This window comes from Acinonyx jubatus, chromosome C2, assembly GCF_027475565.1.
Source record: "Acinonyx jubatus isolate Ajub_Pintada_27869175 chromosome C2, VMU_Ajub_asm_v1.0, whole genome shotgun sequence".
Taxonomy (NCBI): Eukaryota; Metazoa; Chordata; class Mammalia; order Carnivora; family Felidae; genus Acinonyx; species Acinonyx jubatus.
In genome coordinates, this window is record NC_069384.1 from 69369851 (window position 1) to 69396207 (window position 26357).

General features: G+C 44.7%; 1 protein-coding gene across 2 annotated transcripts in view; it reads right to left on the minus strand.

Moving 5' to 3' along the window:
* Window positions 1-26357, minus strand: part of HEG1 (heart development protein with EGF like domains 1) — an 89865-nt gene that overhangs the window by 40483 nt on the left and 23025 nt on the right. Inside the window, exons 2-9 of one of the 2 annotated variants that reach the window (XM_053220963.1) lie at window positions 20732-21019; window positions 18788-19069; window positions 11691-12044; window positions 10416-10763; window positions 6493-6759; window positions 4437-5840; window positions 2017-2133; window positions 1272-1391 (exon numbers count right to left, since the gene is read on the minus strand). In XM_053220963.1, coding sequence (XP_053076938.1) covers window positions 1272-1391; window positions 2017-2133; window positions 4437-5840; window positions 6493-6759; window positions 10416-10763; window positions 11691-12044; window positions 18788-19069; window positions 20732-21019 — 3180 coding nt within the window. The remainder of the gene's footprint in view (window positions 1-1271; window positions 1392-2016; window positions 2134-4436; window positions 5841-6492; window positions 6760-10415; window positions 10764-11690; window positions 12045-18787; window positions 19070-20731; window positions 21020-26357) is intronic. The other variant, XM_053220964.1, reaches the window with a different exon arrangement.

Here is a 26357-nt window from a genome sequence, read left to right on the forward strand (position 1 = left end):
TTGTCCTTGACCTTTCTAAATAAGGGCAGATATGCAAGCCTAGCCGATCTTGCCCTGTTTCAGAAGCGATGCCGCTTCTAACACTCTATAAAACTCCTGCTTGCCCAAAACCCCTCAGGGAGAGAGCTCCACTCTTTGTGAGGCTCTGTACTCCCCCAGTCCACGACTGTTCCCCTTTAAATAAAGGACATCAAACTCATTACCTAGCCCTTCTAGTTTTGTCTTTTGACACAATCTTTTTAAAAAATCTGATGATTCCCCTCAGCCTGTTAATTCATGAAAATATCACTTTTCAGAGGTCACAGACATTCATTCTCTCAAAAAAAAAAAATTTACTGAGCACTTTTTGTGTGTTAAGTATCACACCGGTCAATCAAAGGTGAGTCACTTTACCTACCAGTTTCCTTATCCAGACTAGATAACTCTATGCCCTTCACTTCTAATTTCTTCAACAAGTTCCATGTTGAACTGAACACTCTAACGCAAGGTTATACCCTGTGTGGAAGAAAGCTTTTATGATGAACACATTATTATGTGATGGGAGCTGTGGGCTGAAATGTGGCCTCTCATCAAACAAGCGCAGATACTTGGCCACTTAGCACCTGGTCAGGACCTTAGTTTTCACATGGGTTGTTTGCTTTTTAACATGTAAGCTGGAGATTATATTTAAAATCAACCAGCTTCAGAACTATCAAATTAGGGAATGAAGTAGGACAATCTGTATGGTACAATTCTGGCAGCTTTGGAAAAACGTATCTGCCTATGAACAGGACCACGAAGATCATTTTTTAAAAATGAAAAGGATGTGTGAATGTGGTAGGATAATCAGGGTTTTATTCTCTCTTTTTTCTCCTTAAAAATATATTTTTTATTTTGTAGTTAGAATATCCTTTTGATATATATTTTTCCTAACTGTAGGGTGAACGGTTAAGCAAATAGTGTTATGCACAAATAATGGCCTATCCATGTACTCATTGGGAAGTTTGTAAAATATTTTTAATAACATGGAAAAATGTTTAAGATATAAAGTTTGTATAAATACTACATGGTTGCAATTGTATACAAATATAATGCAGAGTAAAAAAAGATTGCAAATAAGGTGCTGTATCTCTGAGTGGTTGAAAAATAGGTAGCATCTTTACTTCTTTCTATATTCCTTAAGTTTATACCTTGGAAAGATCCTGATTGTTTAGGGAGGAAAACAATAAACGTTATTTTTAAAAATATTTTGTGGTACAGAAAAAAATTCCAAGATAGATTAATTCTCTTACCCAGATTGCATATTCCTTTTTCCAACTGGTACCCAACCGGGCATTTGCAGGTATAGGATCCCTGAGTATTGTTGCACATGGCCAGGGGCGGGCAGGGGTTCAAGAGGCATTCATTCACATCTACAGAGGAGAGAAAACGGGGCCACACTGAACCTGCGGCAGACAGCAGAATCATTATCCAGTGCAGTGAGCACTTCCGAAGGGCCAAATGGCACTGGGTGCAGTGGGGCCCCAGAGATGAGTAGGATGTTGCCCTTGGCCTCAAGGGGCTGTCTATCTACAAGGGATGGAGGCCGTCATGTATATGACCAACTAGAAACAAATCAGGCTTTGAAAGTACAGAGAGTAGGAGATCCTGATGGAAGGGAGATTAAGGACTATTTCAGATAACATCTGAACTGGGACTGGAAGGACTTTAACAAGCACATGGGGGTGGGGTTGCAGCCTGAGTCACCAGCAGCGAAGGCCACAGGCAGGAAAGCATAGGGGTCTTTAGGGAGCTATAGATGGTCCAGTGCGGTAGGGGCGGAGGCAGCCCACCAAATGGCGCCGGATCATGGAGACGCGTCAACATTATCGTCTGATGTTATTCTGCAGACAACACATAAGTATGCCAACTCTCAAATAAGTAGGGTTTTTACTTATGAAAAATCTTGCTTTCCTACATTTTGAAGGAAAACAGCATTATTGCCTATCTCAAGGACATACTGTAGTACAGACCACTGGAGACTACTTTTCCTCTTACCCATACTGCAGTCATCCCCTTGCCAGGAAGGTGAGCACATGCATCGATACCCACGGCTGCTGGAGTCCACAGAGCATTTCCCATCATGAAGACAAGGGTTAGTGGCACAGCTGTTAACTAAAAACACATTCCAGGAATAAAGCAGTTAATCACATTGGAAATGTAAAAGCAGCTCTAGGTAAATATTTAATTCTCCTGGCTAATATTTGATTTTTGCTTATTTCTGTTTACTTGCCCTGAGAGGTCGCACTACTAAAATAGAACGGGTTCCCGGGAGGTACAGAAGAGACGCTGAGGGACCAGATCCTGGCAGTAGTTTGTGTACGTGCACGTGTGTTAGACAATTGGATCCTTGAATGCAAGAATTGGTTCCAATCCTAATGCTGCTTACAGGTCACTCAGTTCAAGGCTGATGATTATATCGCCTTTGACACTCAGAAAATTCTACTTGAATCTCTGCCAATTTAAAACACACATCGGGGGAGAAGAGGTCCCTGATTAACCATCCTCCCTGCTCCAGGATTCCCCCGTTCCAAAACAATCTTAAAATATAACTGGGCCTCCACATATGGTGCAATCATTTGGAAAAACAATCGAAGTTGTGCACTACAGTGCCCTCTCTTTACATAATGTGACTATGAACCCTATCTAATTCATCTAGGCCCTAATAGTGCCCAGGCTTCAGCATCATCTTAGACTCCCGGGGCGGAGACCACAACTCTCTGTTTTGGTATCTATAACTAGCATTGTCATGCTCCAGTTATGTAATAACTGCGTAATAAAGCCTTCTGACACATGCTCAGAGAAGCTGAAACCCACAACATGACTGCATCATTTCCAAGCAGAAAAATTGCTGGAAGAATGAGAAAAGGATGGCAGGAGTCAAGAGTTGTAATGCCAAAAAAATAATCCTGAGAACAAATGAGCTAAACCTAACAATGGTGTTCCTATTTTGCAAGGCTACTTTAAATATACCTAAAACTACCCAAAGAGGCACAGGACCTGCATAACCAAACACCATACCATGGATACTATCATAAAAAATATATTAACAGGAAGTAACGATGTTACTTATTCTCGCCTACAGTTATCATTGTAATGACTGCAATCGGCTTTAAGGGAGATTTGTGAATTAGGTTCCATCTGGTATTGGAATAGATTTGGCTGGAAATGAAGCCCTGTGAGTCCTGAAGCAGGGCTCCCAGCTTCCCTGGAGAAGGATCCACCTTTCATTTCCCAGAGGTGTTCAAATCACTGGCACAAAAGAGACACTGATTCGCCTGACATGGGGGGCTGGTGGCAGGGGTGGTCATGGCCCTCCAGCCCCCAGGCTGACCGTGGCTGATTGGCTGGAACTCAGACACTAACTGAGCTCCCTTGCTCTAGTCACTACAAAGTACTTCTCTTCTTTCCTCCTTCCTTAAGACGTCAAGCTCCAGGGGTGCCTGGGTGGCTCAGTCAGTTAAGCATCCGACTTTGGCTCAGGTCATGGTTTCACAGTTCATGAGTTTGAGCCCTGCATCAGGCTCTGTGCTGACAACTCAGAGCCTGGAGCCTACTTCAGATTCTGTGTCTCCCTCTCTCTCTGCCCCTCCCCCACTTGTGTGTGTGCGCGCGCTCTCTCTGTCACAGATAAATACAGATTTAAAAAATTAATTTAAAAAAACGAAAATAAAAAAAGATGTCAGGCTTATATAAGCCCTTCGCAGTTTTCCGTTTCCGGATCTGGACAAGCCGAATGTACAAATTTGAACACGACATCGAAAGATATACCATTCTAATTCCTTCTGCCTTTCCTTAAACTATGAAGAATCATGTGAATGGTTTTATTTCCCTCATAGCAGCCACTTCAACGTGAATATAAAGATAACCTCAAGAGTAATGTCAAGAAGCTCAGGTCGCCCTGTCACTATCAGAAAAGGTTCGTTCATCATCCCTTTGCCCGCATTTGTCTACTAGCAACACGTTCTTAGGAAGACCAAGGAGCCCAGCTTCCCTTGAATCAAGAGAAGCCTTCCTGGTGACTGAGAGGCTGGCTGACTGAGAGGCTCGGGGCTCTGACCGGCGGACAGAGCCTACTCATTCCCTGTCTCAGGAAGGCCACCTAAAGCTTCTCGATGCAGTTCTTCCACCGTCCCATCCCACAGCGCTGACCCGCTCTGGCCTCACAAGACTTAAAGGCATGCCTGAAAGGCTCTTGCATTTCTGGGAATTACAAGCCACAACGGTGCTACCTACTGATGCCATACACGGCCAATGGCATCCTCACCTCTTCCTTTAGGGAGAGTTAGGTAACTCAGAGGTGAGAAAATTGGGTCATCCATGACATTGTGTTATAAGAGGACAACACAGACACGGAACTATTGCAAATCTGCCACACATTCACAGGCGTCCCGAGCCTGTGCGGCTCCGCCTTCTACCTGGAGCTGCCGATGACAGGGCTGTCGGTGACGGTGTGCTGCCCCGAGCAGCGAAGGTAGTAGATCTAGGAGTCAGTACTTCGTCTGTGGAAACGCCTACGGTCTGGGGAGAAGGAGATGTTCCGAGGAAGTGTGAAGCCGGGCTGTTCTCTTCCGTCACACCGAGCCCCGTGGTCGGTCCTTTCACCGACGTGGGTACACTGGTCAGGGGCACCAACTGGGTGGTAGCATCTACGTGGGCTTGGCTCCTTTCTGTGGTGACAGCACTTTCTGTTGAGATTCGTGGTACTGGAATTTCAGGGCTGGTTGGCAAGAGCTGCTTTCCAGCCGTAGTCTGTACTGTTGTGGGGTCAGGCGTCAGGGCTGCTGTGGTTGACGCAGGGCTGGGGGGATGAGAGGTCTCAAGAATGGTGGTTGTCAAAGCTGGAGACGTTCGGGCTATGCTGGTGCTTACGGCTGGAAGGGTTTGCTCAGTGGAGGACTCTGTTAAGGCCGAGGGCATAGGGATCCCTGAGGTAGACCTCACTGTTACAGCTTCGGTGGCCTCTGTGGGCAGAGACTCCAGGCTCGGTGGCTTTGACTCTGTAATGACTTTCTCATGGTATGGGTTACTCTGGTTCTTAGGATTTGCCGTTTGACTGCTGGGGAGCATTGCCACAGACAACGCCATTGTCGCCGTCTGAACTGGAGTCACAGGCAGGACCAGAGTAGAAGGTGAAGGTGCCAGCGTTGTTTGGGAGGTGGACGGCGAGGCAGGGGTAGATGCTGTCAGGGACGCTGGTGAGGAAGACACAGGTGTGGGTGCATGGGGAGTGGACTGCAGTGGAAGAGTAGAGGCCCCGGTTGATGGTAAGATTGAGGAGAATGACTGGTGGGACTGGGATACTGAGGGCAGGGGCAAAGGGGGTCCCGAAGAAGAAGAAGAAGAAGAAGAAGAAGAAGAAGAAGAAGAAGGAAAAGAAGAAGAAGAAGAAGGAGAAGAAGAAGAAGAAGAAGAAGGAGAAGAAGAGGAAGAAGAGTTGCCAATCGATCCAGCATCAGCGTCCAGAAGAACCAACGTGTTTGGCATGTTAATGGTGGATGTGTAGGACGGAAGGTTGGCTGTGTGCAGAGCCAGGGACTCGGTGGAAGGCTGGGCGTACTCCCCTTCATAGGATGACACATTACTTCTTTCAGTCTGAGCCTGAGAAGAGGAAGAATAGTCTGAATGTGAAGAGTTTGAGATCTTAGCAGAAGAGGTCGAACTCTCCCTTATGTCCGGGGTTGAACTGTTGTCTACAATGGACAGCAATGCCCGTTCTCCTTTGGTAAAAGTAGAGGAGACATAGGTGTGGTCTGTGTAGTCGCTGGAAGCCTTCTGTTCAAAGTCCGTGCCACTCACTTGACTGTAGCTAATTCCAGTGACTGTAAATGGAAACACCAAAGTTAGGTCAACTAGACATACAAGAAATATCCCAAACACATACTAAACGCTTTCTTTGGAGAGGTGGTTTTCAACGGCGAGCCCTCTGGATGAGCAGTGTGGGAAGGCAGGAATGGGCAGGGTCTGCACAGAGTATATTTACCCTCCTGGGAGGAGTGTGGGTGGCAGCAATGCAAATGGTAATAAAAGAGAAGTGGGGCCAGCGGCTGAAGAACAGGGAATAGGTCCAAATTCCTTCCACATGCCTTTTTTGATAAAAGCAAACTGGTATCTGAAAAGCTCTTAAGACCCCAACAGAACAATTGTTCTGTCTAAATGGAAAAAGGAAAACCCTCCCCATTTTCCATTCTGTGTAATGATAATGAGATATTTCTTTCCCAGGAGACTGGCCTTGGCCACAACTGGTTGGTCTCCTTTATTCCAAGTATCCTGGTGGACAACACCGTAAGTGCCTTAGCCAAGTGCGTGTGGGGATAGGTTGGGGGGGGGGGGGGAGTGAGAGAACCTAGAAAGTTCTCTTCAGACAGAGCTTGTAAGGTACTTTCTGGGTTGACAGCAAACGTAATCCTTCTAGGACTGTGAGTACGCTGACAGGTGAGCTGAAGGAACGTGGGAAGCGACCCCGCTCCTTACCTCCCAGGGCTGGTGAGGCCGCCAGGGAACCGGAGACCAGGTGGGCGTCAGCAGTCACTGTCACGTTCCCGTGCTGGGTGGCACTCTCGGTTTCTCTGGGCACCACAGAGTGCCCCACTTCTGCAGAAGTTGTGCTCGTGTTGGTGAGAGACCGCGACGTGCGCTCTGCAGTCCCCGGGAAAGTAGCTGCAGTGTGCGGGTGGGGAGCCTCGGCAGTCCCCTCCTGCATGGCAGAACTTCCTCCAGGCTCAGGACCCTCCTCAGTGGCTACAAGGAGATTGAAAGGGGATGGCCAGTCAGTACAGGGGTGCAGCAGCACTGTCAGAAGCCTCAGGAACGAGCCTCCCTTCGTGCACTAAGTTAGCCTAAGTGCTTCCCTGTGCTTTCCCTGGTCTTTATGTGAAACTCACACGTGGGAAAACGAGATGCGTTGTCCCCCGCCCCACGGATCACAACCGCAACCTCAAGAGGCACTGCCGACCAGCATATCCGTTCAGGTGATCTGGATTTATGGGAAGGTTTCCCACTTCAGCGAACAGGATCAATATTGTATTTCTGCTCCATGATACATAACAAATAGAGTTTACATCAGGGAAATCTGTGGTGGTGGCAGGGGAGGTGAATGCTCAGCAAAAGGCTAACAACCCCTTTGAGGCTTTATACTTTCTGACAAGTCACAGGAGGGAGATCCCCAGGACTCCGAAGGCTTTTTACTTCCTGGTAGTACCAGTGATACCTGAACTGAATGGGGTTTGCCATTCTTTTAGAGTTTTGGTTTTTCCCCTTAATGCATGGTGGTTGGAGGTAAAGATGGGCTTATTTTCTGTTTTGTGTTATTTTTTTTAACGCATTTATTTATTTTCTTGGTGGGGATGGAATAGGGACAGGTGACACATGAAAACATCCTTTTCCTCCTTTCTTGAGTGTATGTTTTATCCTATAAGCTCAAAGAATCTAATATTAGATTATCAAATAAACTCTTCTTCTCAGAAATTATGGAAAGGAGGTCTAACTCTTCTTGGCCTAAATACTTCCTAATCTGGATCTATAAGAAAACAAGTTATTTCCTGGTTCTTATTCCTATTCTCATACCAGACTAGCTCTTTTTTTTATCTCAAGTTTATTTATTTATTTAAGTAATCTCTACACGCAATGTGGGGCTCAAACTCACGACCTGGAGATCAAGAGTCGCACACTCCTCTGTGCCAGTCAGATGCCCCCAGACTAGCTCTTGATGGACACACCCCAATGGAAAACAGAGGTAGAGCTGCATGTCAGGTAAGTTCACCTCATGATACGTTTGCATTAACTGACAGACAGGAATGAGTGTGGGGACAGGGATACACAGTGAGCTGGAGCAGCACAGAGACAGCCAGGAGGCAGGTGAGATGTGACTTGACCAGGCTGAAGGGCCTAAGAAACTCATGGGAAGTCCACCAGGAGAGGCTTGAGGGCCGTGTGTATCTGAGCACAAGTTCCCGGGGCAGAGAGAACAAGGCCTGGGGTGGGAGGATTGTAAGACTCTTAAATGGAATTTAGGCGAACCACCACGTCAGGCTTCCAGGGTTTAGAAAGTGGAGAATCGTGACCTGAGACGGAGGGGCTGCATCCAAACCCAGAAAAAGGAACAGACCACGAACTCTGAGGGGCTGGATGGCAGAATCAGTTCACTCTGAGTGATTCAGAGCAAATGAGATAAGGCATTTGGCTAACCGACAGCGAGTTGGTTTCAGAAAGGAGGCTATTCCTGGGGCGCCTGGGTGGCGCAGTCGGTTAAGCGTCCGACTTCAGCCAGGTCACCATCTCGCGGTCCGTGAGTTCGAGCCCCGCGTCAGGCTCTGGGCTGATGGCTCAGAGCCTGGAGCCTGTTTCCGATTCTGTGTCTCCCTCTCTCTCTGCCCCTCCCCTGTTCATGCTCTGTCTCTCTCTGTCCCAAAAATAAATAAACGTTGAAAAAAAAATTAAAAAAAAAAGAAAAAAAGAAAGGAAGCTATTCCTTATGTAGCTCTTTATAACTGAACGCTGAGACCTGCTCACACTGACATCACAATTTCCATACAAACCAAGGGCGCACGCATTACGGAGCAAAGGGTCCTAGTACTGAAGAGATGCACGCGGGAAAGGCACCTGAGCTCCTGGTCTGAGGAGGAGAAACGTTGAGCCCCACATTGTGAGGGTGGAAAATGACTCCTTTTGTTTAGGAGACAGATAATGCATTTTCCATGGACACACACGAAAGAACATAAATATTCTCCACCCATGCATGTGGTATTCTTTCATGACAAGCATATGCTTTTCCACGTCACATCAGTAGTAATAAACGCGAGTTTTCCTCACCAATTAGGATGTTCATATGGGGGAAAGGGAGCTGCTATTATTAGTAGTGGTGGAGAGGTAAGAATGTAAACCTGTTATAACCTTAAATGATCAATTATTGCATTTTTGCTTTAGTCAGTACATGCTTTGCATTGACAAGGTTGCTGAGAATGGTTTATGAAATTGCCCAAAAATGTTATTAAAAAGGACCATCCAAGAAAAAGTTTTCTCAAACTGATAAACTGGACTTCATCAAAATTAAAAACCTTTGTGCTGCAAATGATATTGTCAAGAAAGTGAAAAGAAAACGCACAGAACGGGGGGAAATGTCTGAAAATGGTATGTCTGATAAAGGAACAGTGCCCAGACTACAGAAAGAATTCCTAACTACTTTTAAAAGGTCAAAAGATCAGAAAAGACTTTCCCAAAAGTGAAAAGATACACAACATCATTAGTCAGCCAGAAAATGCAAATCAGAACCACTCGTGACACCACTTCACACCCCCCAGGATGACTAGAATAAAAAAAAAGATGAACAACAGGAGGTGAAGAAGCCGAGAAACTAGGATCCCCCGTCCCTCCTGGTGGCGGTATAAAGATATAAAGCAGTGCAGCTGCTTTGGAAACCAGTTCGACAATTCCTCAAGAAACAGGGCTACCATAGAAGCCAGCCATTCCAAGAGAATTTAAAACCCATATTCAAAACATAAAAAATAAAATTAAAAAAAATAAAACACACGTCCACACAAAAACTTGTACTGGAATGTTCACCACGGTACTACTCACAATAGACGAAAGGTGGGAAAAACCCACATGTGCAATCGTTGACAAAAGGATAAACGAATGTGGCACATCCGTGCGATGGAACCAGTACTCAGCCACACAAAGGAACGAGGTACTGTCACACGCTACAACATGGACAAACCTCCAATGCACTATGCTAAGTGAAAACCACAATAGGCCACCTGTTGTATGATTTCCTCCATAAACTGTCTAGAATAGGCACATCCACAGAGACAGAAAGTTAAGTTAGTGGCTGTCAGAGGCTGGGAGGAGGAGAGAACACAGAGTGACTACTGATGAGCACCGGGTTTCCTTCTCGGAATTAGACAGTAGTGGTGGCCGCTGTATTACAACTTAGTAAATACACTAAAATACACTGAATTGTATACTTTAAATGGGCAAATTGCATAGAATGGGGATTATATCTTCATAAAAGCTGATTAGACAAGAGGGAGAGTTGCTCTTGACAAATGCCCGGACTTGGGGTGAACAACCACCCATGAGAAGGTGATATTTTCACCTTCCAGAAGCTGTGTGATTGAGGCAGGCATGGGGGTGTGGGGTAGGCTACAGGGCGAGGAAGGACATGGACAGAGAAGTCCCTGAGCTGTGTGTGACAGGGGCGGGTGGCAACAGCAGCTCCGGGGAGATGTACCAGAAAAAAACCGGAGATATACAGCTAGAAGAACGGCCTGGGAATAGTGACAGCAGAGGGGCCTCTGGAATGGTCCATTAACGCACGGCCTTACTGGGCCACAGAAGAGCATGAGCCTCGTAAGCCCTTTGCCCTCCGAGTGGTGCAGTTCTGTGAAGTGGAAACTCACTTGAGCACTCACCACGTGCTGCTGAGGAATCCAGGCTTTCTGAGGAGGATGAAGACAAAGACTCGGTGGCCGGCTCAGAGTAGCTCCTGTCGCCCAGTGCTGCGTCACTTCCTCTAGACTGGGACACAGAGGCTGAGAACCGGGTCAGCACTGAGGCGTTCACAACTTCAGGATAGGAAGTGGAGCTTCCTGTCGCATCTGCGAATGTCTTGCTGTTGGTCAAGAACCAGCGTGCTGTGCTGGCTCCACTTCTGCCCGACAGGACCGACCTAGACACAGTCTCAGTTTGAGACATGGGACTTTCATCCTCTGCGTCTGAGCTGCTGGCAAGCTGCTCTCCTCCCAAGGCTGTAAGATGTCAAGGAAACAAATGTCATGACATGGATGTGAAAGAGATTCCCCAACAGCTGAGACGTGAGTCTTCTCTAGGGAAAGGTTCCCTTTGCAAGGATCTTGTATGGTATTTATTTTACGTGTAACCTGACATGCATTTTCATGTTCTAAATAATTATTTCAAAACTCTTCAGTGTCAATAAGATAGCAATACTAAAAATAAGCATTGGTGAAGGAGGGAGGCTTTAAAGAACAAGTGCAAAGTAGCAGGGCAACTTCTAGGCTGTGGTGTTTTACTCCCTTTCCCCAAAAGTGGTCAAGGGAAGGAATATGTTATGTCCAACAACAAATATGACGTGCCTACCTACAGTGCTTAGTCACATACATCTTTCCAAAACAGTTCCATTATTAATAAGGATTATTCTAATTTTCAAGTATAGCAAACAAAAAATAAACTCTACGGCATAAACTGAAGCCATGAGTTTGGAGGAATATATTTATGCCTGCACATTTTATTTGGAAGAATGATCTGTACATAAAATAGCTCCAGCTAGTCTGAAAGAGCAGGCCAGCCCTCACCTTGAAGACAATCCCACAGAGCGGTAACATGCGATTGACAGTGACCGCTCCAAGGCCAAGCTCTCAGCTCTGCTGTGAACAAGCTACATGCCCGTGCCCTCATTTCTTAAACCCTCTGGGCCTGAGTTTCCTCGTCTATAAAAGAGCAGGAGGAATGATGCCTGTCTGATGAACTTCACAATGTTCGCATAAGGACAAAAATAAAAATGTGATAATGTGGTATACCAGATAAAGGAGATGGTGTTAGCTAAGAACACACTTTATTTATTTTTTGAGATTTCAAATGGTCTTGAAGTGATCTTTTAAGGCAATCCAATAGTTTTTAAAAGTCCATGATAGATCAAGTAAAAATTAAATACTTACTTGGGGAATCATTTTGCCAGAATTCCACTGAGACCCCAGAAGATGTGAGGCCAAATCCCTTTTCTGTGGATGGCTCAGTGAATTCCCCATCCTCTGGATTCCTGATTACTCCACTGCCTCTTCTCAGCTCTGCCTCAAAGGGTGAAGAACGGGATGATACTGAAGTCATGGCAATTTCTGAGTCCTTGGGGGAACGCTCCGTCTCATTTAGAGGTCGTGGACTGCCGGTTAAAGACTGGAGCATCCCTGGGACACCACTGGGGAGCGTGGTGGTAACACGCACACTCTGTGTCCCATTCAGCAAGGTGCTTCGGAGAGTAGTGGAGTTGGTAAGCATCTCAGTGCTTCCAGAAGCTAAAACAGAAGAAAAGATGCTTTAAGACTACTCAAGAGTTGGGGGCGTCTGGGTGGCTCAATCAGTTAAGCCTCCGACTTTGGCTCAGGTCATGATTTTGTGGTCTGTGAGTTTGAGCCCTGCGTTGGGCTCTGTGCGGATAGCTCAGAGCCTGGAGCCTGCTTTGGATTCTGTGTCTCCCTCTTTCTCTCTGCCCCTCCCTCACTCATGCTGTCTCTCTCTCTCTCTCTCTCAAAAGTAAACAAACATTAAAAAAAAAAAAAAACTTAAAAAAAAGATTACTCAAGGGTTTAAGAAAATCAGGGATGTATCTAGATACAAATAATGTTTATTACATTTTGTTGAATAAATCTAGATAATGTAGACCTAATATAAACACATTTGACACTCTCTCTTCATAGGTTCTGATTTTCACAGAGTTCAGTGAAGAAGCAGTGAGGTCCTTCAAGCACAGTGAAAAGCTTCGGCTCTGGCTGAAAGGAAAATGGAACAAAGCCTCTAGACATTCTTGGCCTTGGCTTTTATAGAGGAAGGTAAAAACTTGTACTCCTGAATTCCACCTTATAGATCATGTAGGGACAGGCCATTGTGATAAGGTACAGGTTTTTGTTTTGTTTTATTTTAGCAATGTAACCCTTTTGTTCAAATGCTATTATAGATTAAAACCCATACGTAAAAAATGAATAAAAGTAAGGCGGTGGTAGGAGCCCAGCCCCCAGGTCACCACTGGGGAGGCCAGGGCTCCACAGACCACAGTGGGAACAATACTAGCCTAGAGCAATAATTTCTGGCCTTGTCACCATTAAGGGTTCTTTATTATTTCCCACTTCATGGCCACCGTAACCCTTATGTTCTGAAAGACTATAAACTGAACTGCATTTAAGAAGTAACAGAGCTTCCGATCAGCAGGAGATACTCAGTGTTACCCCACTGATTTGATTTAATTCCATCCAAAAGCAAACAAGCTTCATTATTGTAGTTAGCCTCATTAGGCTTTGGACACCGACTCTCAAGCTTACATACTACCCCAGTGGACCACGAGCAAGTCGAAGACTCCAGGCGGGGAACAGTTTTTCTGATGAAAAGGATGGCAGGATGGCAGACACTGGATTAATTTGCCAAGAACCTCAAAAATGGATTGATAGGCCATTTTGGTCAAAATGCGCAGCCTGTTCCACAGGAGTACAGGTGGCTTGCTCATGTCTCCCTTCCACAAAGAACTTTCCAGAGGATACCCTGAGAACTGGCCTCCGGAAGGGCACACTGACGTGCTCATTCCAAACAGGAATAAACTGCAGGAAAGCTTGGTGAGTGGGAAGAAACATGGCAGGCAAGATCCAAAGGCAAGAGAAAACATTTTCCTTTTCAAGCCAAAAATAATAAAAAGTAACTCTATACCTTTATAATGAAAGGTTTCAAGCTGTTATTTTTGACCCCGAAAGGGCAGAATTAACTTGCCATTATAAATGGTCCCTTGAAGACCAGTCCTATGTGTAGTTGTGACCGAAAGCACAGATAAATATTAAATATAATTAGAGAGAGAGCAAGAGCGCCAGGAAATAAAGGCTCCTCTTACTCTTGTACAAACCATGGAACCTGTACTATATATACCTAGAACACAGCAGGCAGTTCTGGACACTGGGCCACAATGAAAGCGAGATGAAGAGGTAAGCAAGCCACACAAATAGACGGGACCCCAAAGCGGAGTCCCAGCTGACCTAACCATCCCCCTCGCTGAAAAACATAAACAACCAAATAAAAACGCATTAGTATATAAAAAAAGGAACCCATCATATATGTATGCCCCAAATCCTCACTAGCCACTTAGCCTCTTAGGACCTAACGTCATTAGAATCATCGTCTAAATCCGCCCGTTTTCAACCTCCTCGGTTGCTGGGTGCTCTTTCAAATCACTCTCATCCCCAGTCAACTGCATTATTTCATTGATTCACTGCACAGCGGCAGCTATATTGGACTCAGCCTCCAGACCTGTATAGCAAATCGATGGCCACAGAGACGCAATTACAGAAGTCACAAATGGAAAATGGCTGCGTTCTCTCTCCCTGACTGGGGCCCCGTGGAATGCTGCTTCACCATCTCATCAGCATTATTAAAAGCTGCCATTTACCGACCAAGTACGATGCGCCCGTATTTTATATATACCTTTGTACGTTGTGCTAAGTACTTGATTTACATAATCTCATTTAATCCTCATGGTAAAGCTATGGAGCAGTACGAATGCTTCTATACAAGTGGTGAAAAGGAGAAAAAGTTAAAAGTTCATCTATAACCACCACTTTTACTATTCAATGAGCACCTGCTGAACACATCTGGGGGAAATCTGCCATGTTTCCAATCGACAGGCCAGCAATATTGGTTATTTAATAACTGTCCTTCCTTGCTCATTTCTACTCTTGAAGCACCCATTCAAAAATGGGAAGACCATCCATTTGGGAGCAGAAACAAGCCAAGTTCCCTAATCTTTATAACAGGAGGTGGAAAGAATGCCCACTCATCTGGTAAAAGTATGTACATCACTCTCCAACCACAACAGAAAATGCTGGAACCTCAGGCATGCAGCAAGTGCTCAACCTTGGCTTGACTGCTGTCCAGAACCTGCCAAAAATCCAGCTGAAGCGGCTGATAGTTGAGAAAGATACACTAAGTCTACAATCTTCTGAGTTATTTATGCTCTCTTCCTTTACAAAGTGAAATCACCACAAAGCAATCTACCTGGACCACATTAGCTCAGCTACCCACAGAAGTACTTTCATGAGTTGAGACCCATTATTACACCCTCAGCTCCTACTGAGAATCTATATAAAATATCACCTTTTAAAGAACATTAGCACAATTTCCTCAGAACAGCAACTGATGGCATTTTTCTATTACGAGTCTCAACATTCCTTATATAAATAGTCCTCTTAGAATTCACTGCCCCCATCAGAATGCAAGCTGGTGCAGCCACTCTGGAAAACAGTATGGAGGTTCCTCAAACTAAAAACTAAAACTAAAAATAGAACTATCCTACAACCTAGCAATTGCACTACTAGGCATTTATCCACGGGATATAGGTGTGCTGTTTTGAAGGGGCACATGCACCCCCATGTTTACAGCAGCACTATCAACAATAGCCGAAGTATGGAAAGAGCCCAAATGTCCATTGATGGATGAATGGATAAAGAAGATGTGGTATATATATATATACACACACACACACACACACACACACACACACACACACACACAATGGAATATTACTCGGCAATCAAAAGGAATGAAATCTTGCCATTTGCAATGACGTGGATGGAACTGGAGGGTATTATGTTAAGTGAAATTAGTCAGTCAGAGAAAGACAAAAATCATATGGCTTCACTTATATGAGGACTTTAAGAGAAAAAACAGATGAACGTAAGGGAAGGGAAACAAAACTAATATAAAAACAGGGAGGAGGACAAAACAGAAGAGACTCATAAATATGGAGAACAAACTGAGGGTTGCTGGAGGGGTTGTGGGAGGGGGGATGGGCTAAATGGGTAAGGGGCATTAATGAACCTACTCCTGAAATCATTGTTGCACTATATGCTAACTAATTTGGATGTAAATTTTAAAAAATTAAAAAAAAAAAAAAAGAATTCACTGCCCTCAAAACACTCATGCCTGTGGATGAAATTGTATGCTTACTTTATCTGGCAATGATCACATGCCCCACCCGGTTTCCCTTTGTGCCCTCGTTTCCAGGAAGCTCAGTACTAAATTTAGTGCTCAACTATAGCCATTCTCACACAATTCAATATACACAGATATCTTTCTGCCTTCAAAAGAGAACTTTTCCCCTTGTGGGCTGCTGTACTTACTTTTCCCCCAATGATCAAATAGTACATGTTCATTACAGAACATATGGAAAGTACAGGAAGATATAAAGCAGCAAGAAAAATAATTTCAAATGGCTTCTGATCACTTTTTAAAAATCTGATTTAGCTGTCTGGGCCTATCCCTGCTTTAATGCATCCATCCCTGGCATACAATTTATTTTCGGAGGCAGGGAACTCCTGGCTAGCCAGGCCTCAGATGAGGCGGTGCTACAGGCATGTTTCTGTGTAGCAGAGCGAGGAGAGAAAGGAGGCACAGAACACAAAGGCTGAATGTGTTTGGAATAACAGATGCTGGAGCTAGAAAGGATGTTTAGGATCATCTGGTCAAATCCCTCCATGTTTAGGGAGCCCCATCTCCCCAGGCCAGGCTCCTGGTGGCCGCGCTAATGTTCACCTCCAGAGGAGCACGGCTCATCTGACCGGCCTAAGTGCCAGGACTCTCACTGGGTCACGTTTACTGGTGGATGGAGCAGCCAAGTGTCAACAGACACACGCCCCCACCTCCCTCTCTCTTCACTTCCCTTCTACAGAGTGCCAGCTGGGTCCCCTCCGAGCCTGCCTCTGGCAAGTCCTACCCGCTCCCTCAGTGCTCCTACATGTGTGCCTAGAGCCCCTCAATCCTGTAGTTAGGCAGGGATAGTAAAGTGTCAGAATTCAGATTTAAGGGGTGGAGGGAGGAGGTATACCGGAGTGCTGGCTAGGGGGTTAGCAGCTAGTAGCCCAGATTGGAAAGTAAAAGCAGAATTTTGCTTCCCATATGGCTTCAGGTCTCTGTGCACGTCCCCCTCTCAGCTTCCCCGCAGGGAGGAGGGGAGGCTGGCAGGCTAGATCTAGACAGTCCTGGGTGCCTGGCTATTCCCTCATTTAACAGCACTTAGGGCCCTAGCGTCTAGTATCTCAGAGGGAGGTGGGCCTCTACCTAGCACAGAACACCCAGTTCAGTAAAAAGGAAGAGGAATGCTCAGTGAGAGACTCAAGGAGTAGGAAAGATATGGTGGAACTCTTCAACAATTAAAAGTAAGACATTCTTTTTTTTTTTTAAGATTTTATTTTTAGGTAATCTGTACACTCAACGTGGGGCTCAAATTTATATGCTGAGATCAAGAGTCACATGCTTTACTGACTGAACCAGCCAGGCGCCCCTAAAAGCATAAGGTTCTAAAAGGATGAATGCTCAAGGAATTTGAAGGCCAACTATTTTTTAATGTTGAAAAATCCAGGTGACTACAGGGTCAAGTCTGGTAAAATTGGAAACAGGCTGATTTTCAAATAAACCACAATAGTGGGTTGAATTTAAATTATAAATATTAAATGACCTTGACCAGAATCAAAGTGTAGCTTCCTAGAAAATGCTTCCTTTCCACCATTTAGTAAAGTTGGTTGTAAATCACTGAACCACAGACCTTTGCAGCTGGAAAGGCTTGTAGCTTTTATCCAATCTGACCAATGTTTAAGAATAATCTTAAAAGGAATCTCCCAAAAACATGAATCATAAATTATATACATACCTAGTCAGCAGAAACTGTATACAGAGTATATAGAGGAGGAATTGGCTGCTTTAAATAGGCATTACAGAAAGGACCTCCAGGTTCCGTTTTTGCTCTGGTGACATAAACCCAAACCCCCTAGTACCTCTAAAAAACCTGTGACCTACAACAATTTTGAAATGGCAACTTTGAAGGCAGTCTAACCTCTATTTCCAAGAATATTTCCAGCCCTCTCTGTGCTGCTTCCTAAGGCATGCACAGACTCTGAATAAAACCTCAGAGAAGAGAAGAGAAAAGGCAGGCAGAGTTCCCAGCATTCTCTTTGGTAGGTAGCTGGATGAGCCCTGTGATACTGGGGCACATGCTAATTGCCATTACTCACCAACTGTACCTTGTCCTGGGATGGCAGGGAACCCAAGAGAAGTAACCAATATAGCCTGTGTCCTCAAGAGGGTTACACACTGAGTACCAGATAGGTATTGGAGAACTAATGCGACAAGGTGGATAGTGTGGAGGATGAGAAGGTTGCAAACAGTTCCAGGCTAGACATGGAACTTCCAGAGAGGGGCCTTACGATGACTAGGAGCTGAAAAGGCAAGGAGGCGTGTTCACCGCTGCAGCTTTGCCAACACCTGCACTGTCTGGGTTTCTTTTCTATGACGCCTAGCAAAATGTTTATCTGTGTTATCTTTGCCACTGCAAGAAACAAGTTGGCCATAACGAAGAAACACAAATCTAACTCCTAATCAAATGACTCAGTGCTCACCAGTTCACTCACCCCAGAGCATGGCCTCTGGTGCAAAGGATACACACCAACAACACTTAGTCCCTGTTGGATGCGTGTACGTGCGTGTGTGCAGGGGGTGAGGGGACAAGCAGGGGTTGGTGGACACAAAGGCCCAGAGCAGCCACCTGACCAACTCCTATTTTCCTTCCTATGCAGTTAAAGAGAACATATTTTAAAGACGAACTTCAGGGGCACCTGGGTGGCTCAGTCCACCCAGTCAGTTAAGTGTCCGACTTTGGATCGGGTCATGATCTCACAGTTTATAAGTTTGAGCCCCGCATCGGGCTCTGTGCTGACAGCTCAAAGCCTGGAGCCTGCTTCGGATTCTGTGTCTCCCTCTATCTCTGCCCCTTCCCCTCTCTCTCTCTCTCTCTCTCTCTCAAATACGAATAAACATTAACAAAAATTTAAAGACAAACTTCAGTATGAAGGTAAATTGTGCGGATGGTACTTTTCCCCCAAATACTTTGCGTTTGTCTTTAATGTCTCCTCGCCTCGGCCCCTGTGACAGGTATGTTACTAGCAAGCTGTACGCATCTATTACTTCTATTCTGAATGATTTCAGCAGGTGAGACTGGGATAGGAGCACTCACATCCGGGGTGGTCTGAGGGAGGGGAATGAGCCGGTGTCCTGGAGAGCGCTGGTCCTGAAAAATTTCTCTTCCTAGACAGCATGGTCTCCTCTTCCATCTCTAAAGCAGGAAGAGGGTCCTGGCTGAAAACCCAAGTGGCAGCCAGTTGGGTGTGCACAGTCACGTCTTCGGGGAGCCGCTTTCCTCTTGCCAGGGACCCTTGGGATGTTCCGCTCTCAGTGTGAGAAGGGGCAGTTCTACCTTCTGACCCTGAACTGGATGGCGAGCGAAGTGTCCCCAATGCTGAAAGCAGACACCAACAATTAAAATTCCACCAGCAGACTTCAAAATGTCTGAATAATGTTTGAGTGGGCTCACCTCTGACCTCCGTGAAAACAAATTAAGAGCAATTATTCATTCTATGAAAAATTAACTCCTGAGTGAGAGATCACAAACCAAGACAAAGACTGTTTTCAGATCTCACAAACAAAGGCTGCATTTTGTGGTGAAGTTACTCTAAAAGGGGCACAATGAAGCTAAGTATCAGATGATATGGGATCAAAGACAGGACTCTGATCACCATGATTCATCACTCACATTCCATAACGCTGGCCCCAGAATTATTTACTTGAGTTCAACATAAACAAAATTTCCAAAACCTGGATGACCAACAAACTCAGGCAGCATCAGGCGCAGATCTAAGCTCTGTGTCCATCATGTCATGAAGGGAACATAAAATACTGTCATTCGTACTCTATAGAATTGAGTCCCTCAACCCGACCCCCTGCAACAAGCTCATGAAAGCAGGGGGCCATCTTTGATGGCGTCATCTTCTACTTTTAGGCTGTTATCAAGTTCGTATCAATTTTCCTTTGTGAAGAGTCTTTACCAATTGCTTCCTCTCTACCCCTGAGGCCACCAGGCCATGGATCTTAGCACCAGGCATCTGGACTTCTATGTCCGCCTGGGTGGTCCCCCTGACGCCAGGTTCACTCTGCCCCATCTCCCACCCCAGACATCTTATACCTGCCTGCCAGGTGAATCCCCCCCAAATTCGCTTTAATCATGTCACTGTCTTGTTCAAAAACCTTCGGTGACTCTTCCTACAACACCAAATCTAAACTGCCTGGTTTTCTAAGTCCTCTGTGACTCCTCCTCACCCCATGCACACAACTATCCTCTCCTCCATGTGTGACTTACATCCTCCCCCATGGGAAGCTGCCAGCCTTCCCACTCCACAAAAAGACCACACTTCTGTCCTTTTCCTCACATGGTCTGTGCATCCCACTCCTAAGCTATCCCTCCCACCATGCTCAGACATACAGACTTAGGCTCAAATCCCAGCTTTAAAACCTCTTAGCTGTTTGGCCTATACACCTCTGATTAATTACCATCTCTACCTTCAGTTTCCAAATTCCTAAAATGAGAATAATGTGACCTCATTGGCTTGCGGTGAGAATTGAGAGAATAGATATGTCGGTATACAGTAGGTACCTAAGCGGTGCCCGTTTTCTGTGTCTTCCCTTCCTCAGTCAAATCTTACACATCCAGCCCTAGCCATTTCTTGAAACTTTTTGCTAGAAGTGGCAAGCCACCGAGGTGTGCAGATTCAAGCAGGAACCGCCATTTGGGCAGCCACGCAGCCTACCAGACCAGATCTGGTATCTCTGAGGCTGTGGTGTGGGGCATGATCAGCGGGTGTCCTTTGGACTCAGTCTGGCCATGGAATGTCAATTCCCAGGACTGCTCGGGGCTGTAGGCAAATCTGCACCCTCAGCTGGTCTATGCTGATAACTCACTTAATCACAGCATGCCACAGATGGAGCCTGAGCCACAGGGGTGAGCTACCCCAGCCCAGGACCCTTGGATGGGCGCTCAGGATGGGGAAGAGGGAGACTGGCAGAAACTTCATCTTCCAGAACCGGACATACATGAATGAAATGAGCATCGTTGGCACAAACTCACCTCTGGTGAGGCTCTGGGAAGTCAGAGCTGTTGCTGTGTCAGACCCAACAGGGGAAATGGTGAAATTTGTTTTTCTGGAAGAGTCATTTCTTCCTCTAGCATCTGCTGCTTCAGTTTGTGGAATGAAGTTTTCTGGAGCATCTGAAGAAGTGTGGCTCTTTCTGGGGGTCTGAGTCATCACGCCCTCCTTGGAGACCACCGTTGAAAAGTCCATTTGGTTCTGATCAATGGTGATGTTTTCTATGTGGGGTTTGGTGCTACTTTCTGGCCAGTGGTTCCTTACCACAGCTGAAACAATAAGAAAATGGATCAGTAAGAGCCTGCTGGTTCTCTGTCTGCCATGAGCAGATACTCAGTAAAGAAGTGGATTCAGGTAGAATAATTTCACCTTTCTTTTTTCCGCACAGTAATTATTCTTACAATGCAGTGGGAGAAATTATGTAGCAACAATACTATGTAGTATTGAATTTTACAGTAAGTGGAATAAATGATGAAAATGGACAGAAAGAGACCAATACAGGGCTCAGAGGAGAGGACCTGAAGCTCTGGGATCCAGGCAGGCTCCGGGAGGGGCGCAGGGGACGCAGGTCAGGTGAGAGCAGGGGGAAGGAAGCACTCGCATGCATCAAGGTTGTGAATTGTGTCTTCTGCATGGTAGGAGGGTAAAAGCTGGCAGCTCTCGATCCTGACACCTACTCTTGCAGGCAGGGGGTGGGAGGTGGGACATGCCTAATTCTGGAAAAACATGTGAAGGATTTGGCAATATTACCAAAACCTTCGTAATGTAAATAGGTTTGATGCAGTGCTTTTGTTTTCTTTGAATTTATCCTAAGGAAATACTCAAGAATGTGGACAAAAATTTAGCTGCACTGATAGTCATGATGTCATTGTTTATAATAGCAAAAAAGAAAGGAAGGAAGAATAGAAGGAAGGAAGGAACAAACAAAACTGAAAGCCCTACAGCCGCAGATCAATTAAACCAGTTGCATTATGTCCATATGAAAGGACATGATGAGGTATTAAAATGTTATAAAAATAAAGACGTTTTACAGGTATTATTGAGTTAAAACAACAGGTTTCAGGGGCCCCTGGGTGGCTGGGTTGCTTAACTGCCTGACTTCAGCTCAGGTCATGATCTCGCAATTTGTGGACTCAAGCCCCACATTGGGCTCTCTACTGTCAGTGTGGAGCCCACTTTGGAGCCTCTGTCTCCCTTTCTCTGCCCCTTCCCTGCTGTCACTCTCTCTCAAAAATAAAACATTAAAAAAATTTTTTTAAAGTTTCAAAATAGAATTGAGAGTATAGTCTCATTTTGTTAAAAAAAAAAAAAAAACAGCAATCATGCATGTGTGTGCATGCCAACCACGGATATATGTTCTCGACATGTCCTCATTTGTTCAATCCTTGTGCAATGTCGAGGTAGGTGCTCTTCTCCAACTCTGCCCGGGAGGCAGAGGAGGTGCAGGGCGGAGGCTCATATTCCTTGCCCAAGTCACCAGACAGCCTGCTCCCCGCCCAAGCCCCTGAGCATTCAGCTGTGCCCAGTGCTCAGGATAAAGCGCGTGGTAACAAATCCTCCTGTTGCCCCTCGCTTCCGGCGCAGGGGTGTTGAGGAAAGGTTGCTTATTAGTATGGACTGTTATTTGACATTTATAAATTAGGGGATGGATTTAGATTAGTCGGGAAATATACTGAATTGATCATTTTCTGCCATATTGCCCAACATGATGGCAGAGAGGGCATGAGTTACAAACATCACGATCAGGTGAAAGTTGAGGGGAAACCAGGCGCAGAAGCAACCATCTGTGGAATTAGGTATCATTTATCAAGGCAGGGGGTTCAGAGTCAGGGCAGGTTTGTGGGACGCCCAAGTCCAACCCAAGGAGGGTGCCTTGTTACTCTGAAGATGTGTGCACACGACACAGCCACGGCTTGGAAGAGGGAGCCCCACCACTGCTGGGGTGTCAGCTCCTGAAACCAAGACTAAAACACAGACCACATTTTAAGAGCCACTTCCCTGGATATCCAAGCTAATGTGGAAGTGAATATGAAATACATGTGCTAATTGGAGGGCACAGAGTTTAATGAGTTTCTGGAGAAAGCAATGAGGACAAGGACCATTTAAAGTTATTGCTGATTACATGGGTCCCTTAAAAACCTATTTTTATTTTCCTCATTTGGGAAGGATATTTTTCATTCTGCTTAGGATCAGGGGCTGTGAGCACTGCTGAGAGACCTCGGTGGGAATGAATGAAGTCACTTCTATCTGTATGAGTCAGGCAAAACATGGCCAGCCATCTGACTAGTAGCGGCTGCAGGCAGAACCTATGGTTCAGCTCAAAATATCACACTTTCCCAAAAGGAACGAGTTATCTTCTAGATCAGCACTAAGAGATGTATAAAGTAAGAAACAAATGCAAACCACATATGTAAGTTTACTTTAAAAAGTAACAGATGAGGGGCGCCTGGGTGGCTCAGTCAGTTGGGCGACTGACTTCATTTCAGCTCAGGTCATGTGATCTTACAGTTCATGACTTCAAGCCCCACGCTGGGCTCTGCATTGACAGCTTGGAGCCTGCTTGGGATTCTGATTCTCTCTCTCCCTGTCTCTCTCCCCTCCCCCTACTCATGCTCTCTCTCTCTCTTTCTCTCTCTCTCTCTCTCAAAATAAATAAACTTAAAAGTAACAGAGGAAATTAATTTTAATAAATACTTTACATACTCTGACACATTCAAAATAGTAGCATTTCAATATGTAATTGATATAAAAATTGAGATACTTTGCATTCTTCTTTTGGTATTACACCTGTAAATTCCAGAGTATGATACTAGCTGTACTTCAAGAGCACAACAGCCACATGTGGCTAGTGGCTAAAACACTGGACAATGCAGTTCTAGGTCAATGGTTCTCCACATTTCCTCCACTCTGGTCCACTCCCACCAGAAGTATGGCTCATTTATTGCGGTTGGAGGGGTAGTGATTTTTAAATCTTCCATAAGAGATTCTGACAAACTTTCCTAAAGGAACCCTTTCCTCCCCAAATCCCTTGAGAATCGTTGCTTTCATGCTTCCTATTCTGTTTCCCGTAATTGATAATTAACAGAAACTTCCTGGAGAGGGGAGGGACGTTGCCAAGCATCTGGGTTCCTCTGGGGTCCAGCCCCAGACAGGCAAGGACCACATTCACCTGAAAATGGGATTTGGAGGGGTGTTTCCAGGGGCAGCCACCAAGTCCACAATTTCAACTTGAGACCAGAGACCCACACAACATGTTCCCTTTGTTCTTTCTATTTGAGCTGCAAGGCAAATTGGCCTCTCCAGATAAGGTGAAAGGGTCTGAGGATGCTCTCTCTATCCTCCTGGTCATTTGGGCACAATGAAGAGAGACTGTTCTTAAAAGAAGCCAGAAAAAAAGTGATTGTGGGGAGGTAGAGGTGACCCAAAACCAATGCCTGGAAGCTGGTAAGCCATGAGCAAAGGAAGAAAATGAATTTTTGCTCTATTATAGCCTTAAGATGAGTGTGATACTTGGCTATTGTTGAGCCTCTGAGGAAGCCCATGGCTGAGGAAGCAGCAACATGCCCTTCTTCACAGAACTGGGAATGTCCCTAGGAGTTCCACTGCAGTCTTTAGAAGGTACGGAATGGCCACATAAAGACAAGACATGAGTCACACTGAACCATGCTGTCTCCCTGGAGGGGTGACAAAAGATGGAAGAAGGAAAAAGAAAATGTACCCTATAAACAAAACAAAAAAGGCAGACCGTAGTCTTGCATTGTCCCAAATCATCCTACCACTATAAATGAAATATACTAAATAAAATATGTTTTACAAAATATTTCTAAATGCATTGCTGAGTTGGCAAGTAAGTAAAGAATCACATCTTCTAAGGCCAAACATGAACCAAGAGCTGGAATACAGAGAAGTGAGCTAATTCTCGGCAGTTAGAAGCTGCCCTGGGGCACCTGCTCAACTTTTGTGAGCTTGAACTTCTGGTCTGATTATTAGGAGGATGTAGGAGATAGGAGACAAAACTCTTAAGGAGAGAGTCTGAGAGGAAACTCAGACTGTATGAAGCTGGGACTAGGGCTATACTATGGGTGTCAGACACATAGGGGAAAAAAATCTGCCCTGCAGAAGGGGGCCAGCAGGGAAAAGTGGCCTTTGATCTTGGTTTTAGATGAAGGAAAATAAATCTCACTCAAGAATTTGTAACCAGAAAGGTAGCCCTCATGTGGGTATGCAGCACAAACTCACAATACTTGTATGGTCTAAACCTCAAGCCAAGGATATATTTTAAAAGTGGTCTTGAACTTTGTGAATATACTAAAACCGCTAAATTATATACTTTAAGAGGGTGCATTTTATGGTATGTAAATCATATCTCAAATACACATGCACATATGTGCACTCACATATACCCCATTGTGTGAAGGAAAAGTGGTTCGGATACACAGTGCCTCTTGCTTTGCAGAAATAAATGTGAATGCTCTCTAAATGAACATACCTTCAATCCGATTTTATCATTCATTGATAAAATTCTAAGGAATAAGAGATCACTGTCAAAAAGCACAAAATATAAAAGGAAAAAAGGCATCAGTGGGTAAAAGTCAGCAACCTAGATAGGCAAAGCCTTCAAATGCTGGAAATATCAGTCAAAGAATGTAAGTATATAAAATACATAAAAAGAAATAAGAAACTAAAAATGAGAGAAAGAGAGACTATAAATAATGGCCAAAAGAAGTGAAAGAACTCTAAATGGAAATTCTAAAAATGAATAAAATATAATGATTGAAACTAAGAAACTTGACAGATTTAGATACGACTGAAAAAAGAACTAATAATTACAAGACAGATGATGAGAGAACACCCAGATGATATAAAAAGATAGAAAATATGAAAAAGAGAGGAAGAGACAAGGAAGATAGGAGTGAGAAAGTCCAATATATATATAACTGGAGTTCTAGGCAGAGAAGAGAGAAAAGAGAGAAATGGCGATATTCAAAAAGGTAATGGCTGAGAATTTCCCTCAAACTAAGGAAGCCCAACAAATCCTTAGAAAACAAAATAGTATAGAAATATAAACTCACAAATCATGTATAGAAGACGACAATTAGACTAACAGCTGATTTCTCAACAGCAACAATGGAAGTCCAAAACCAGTGGGTAAATATTGTACATTCAGTAAAACTATCTTTGAAAAATATCCTGAGACTCTCTTTCAAAAAAGAAACATTTTCAGTCAAATTTCAGTTTATCAACCACCTCCACAAAAGCAAATTAGGGAGAATTTTATGTCAAGCAAGAAAAACAATGCTAGATAAAAGCTAGAAGAGGCAAGAAGATATAATGAGCAAAGAAAATGGTAAATATGTGCATAAATCTAAAGCAACGTTGAATTTATAAAATAATTTCTCATCTGTGGGATTAATAAAATAAGATAGAGCAAACCATGGATAACAATAGCGCAGAAGTCAGGAGGGCATAACCGGAATCATGTTGTGTTGAAGGGTGACTTTAAGCTGTGTAAAAAATGCATTTTCAAGTTCCTCAAGCTGACCCTGAAGAATAGAAAGAGAGTGTATCACTTCCAACTGGTAGAGCTTGCAGTAATATGAAATTTCC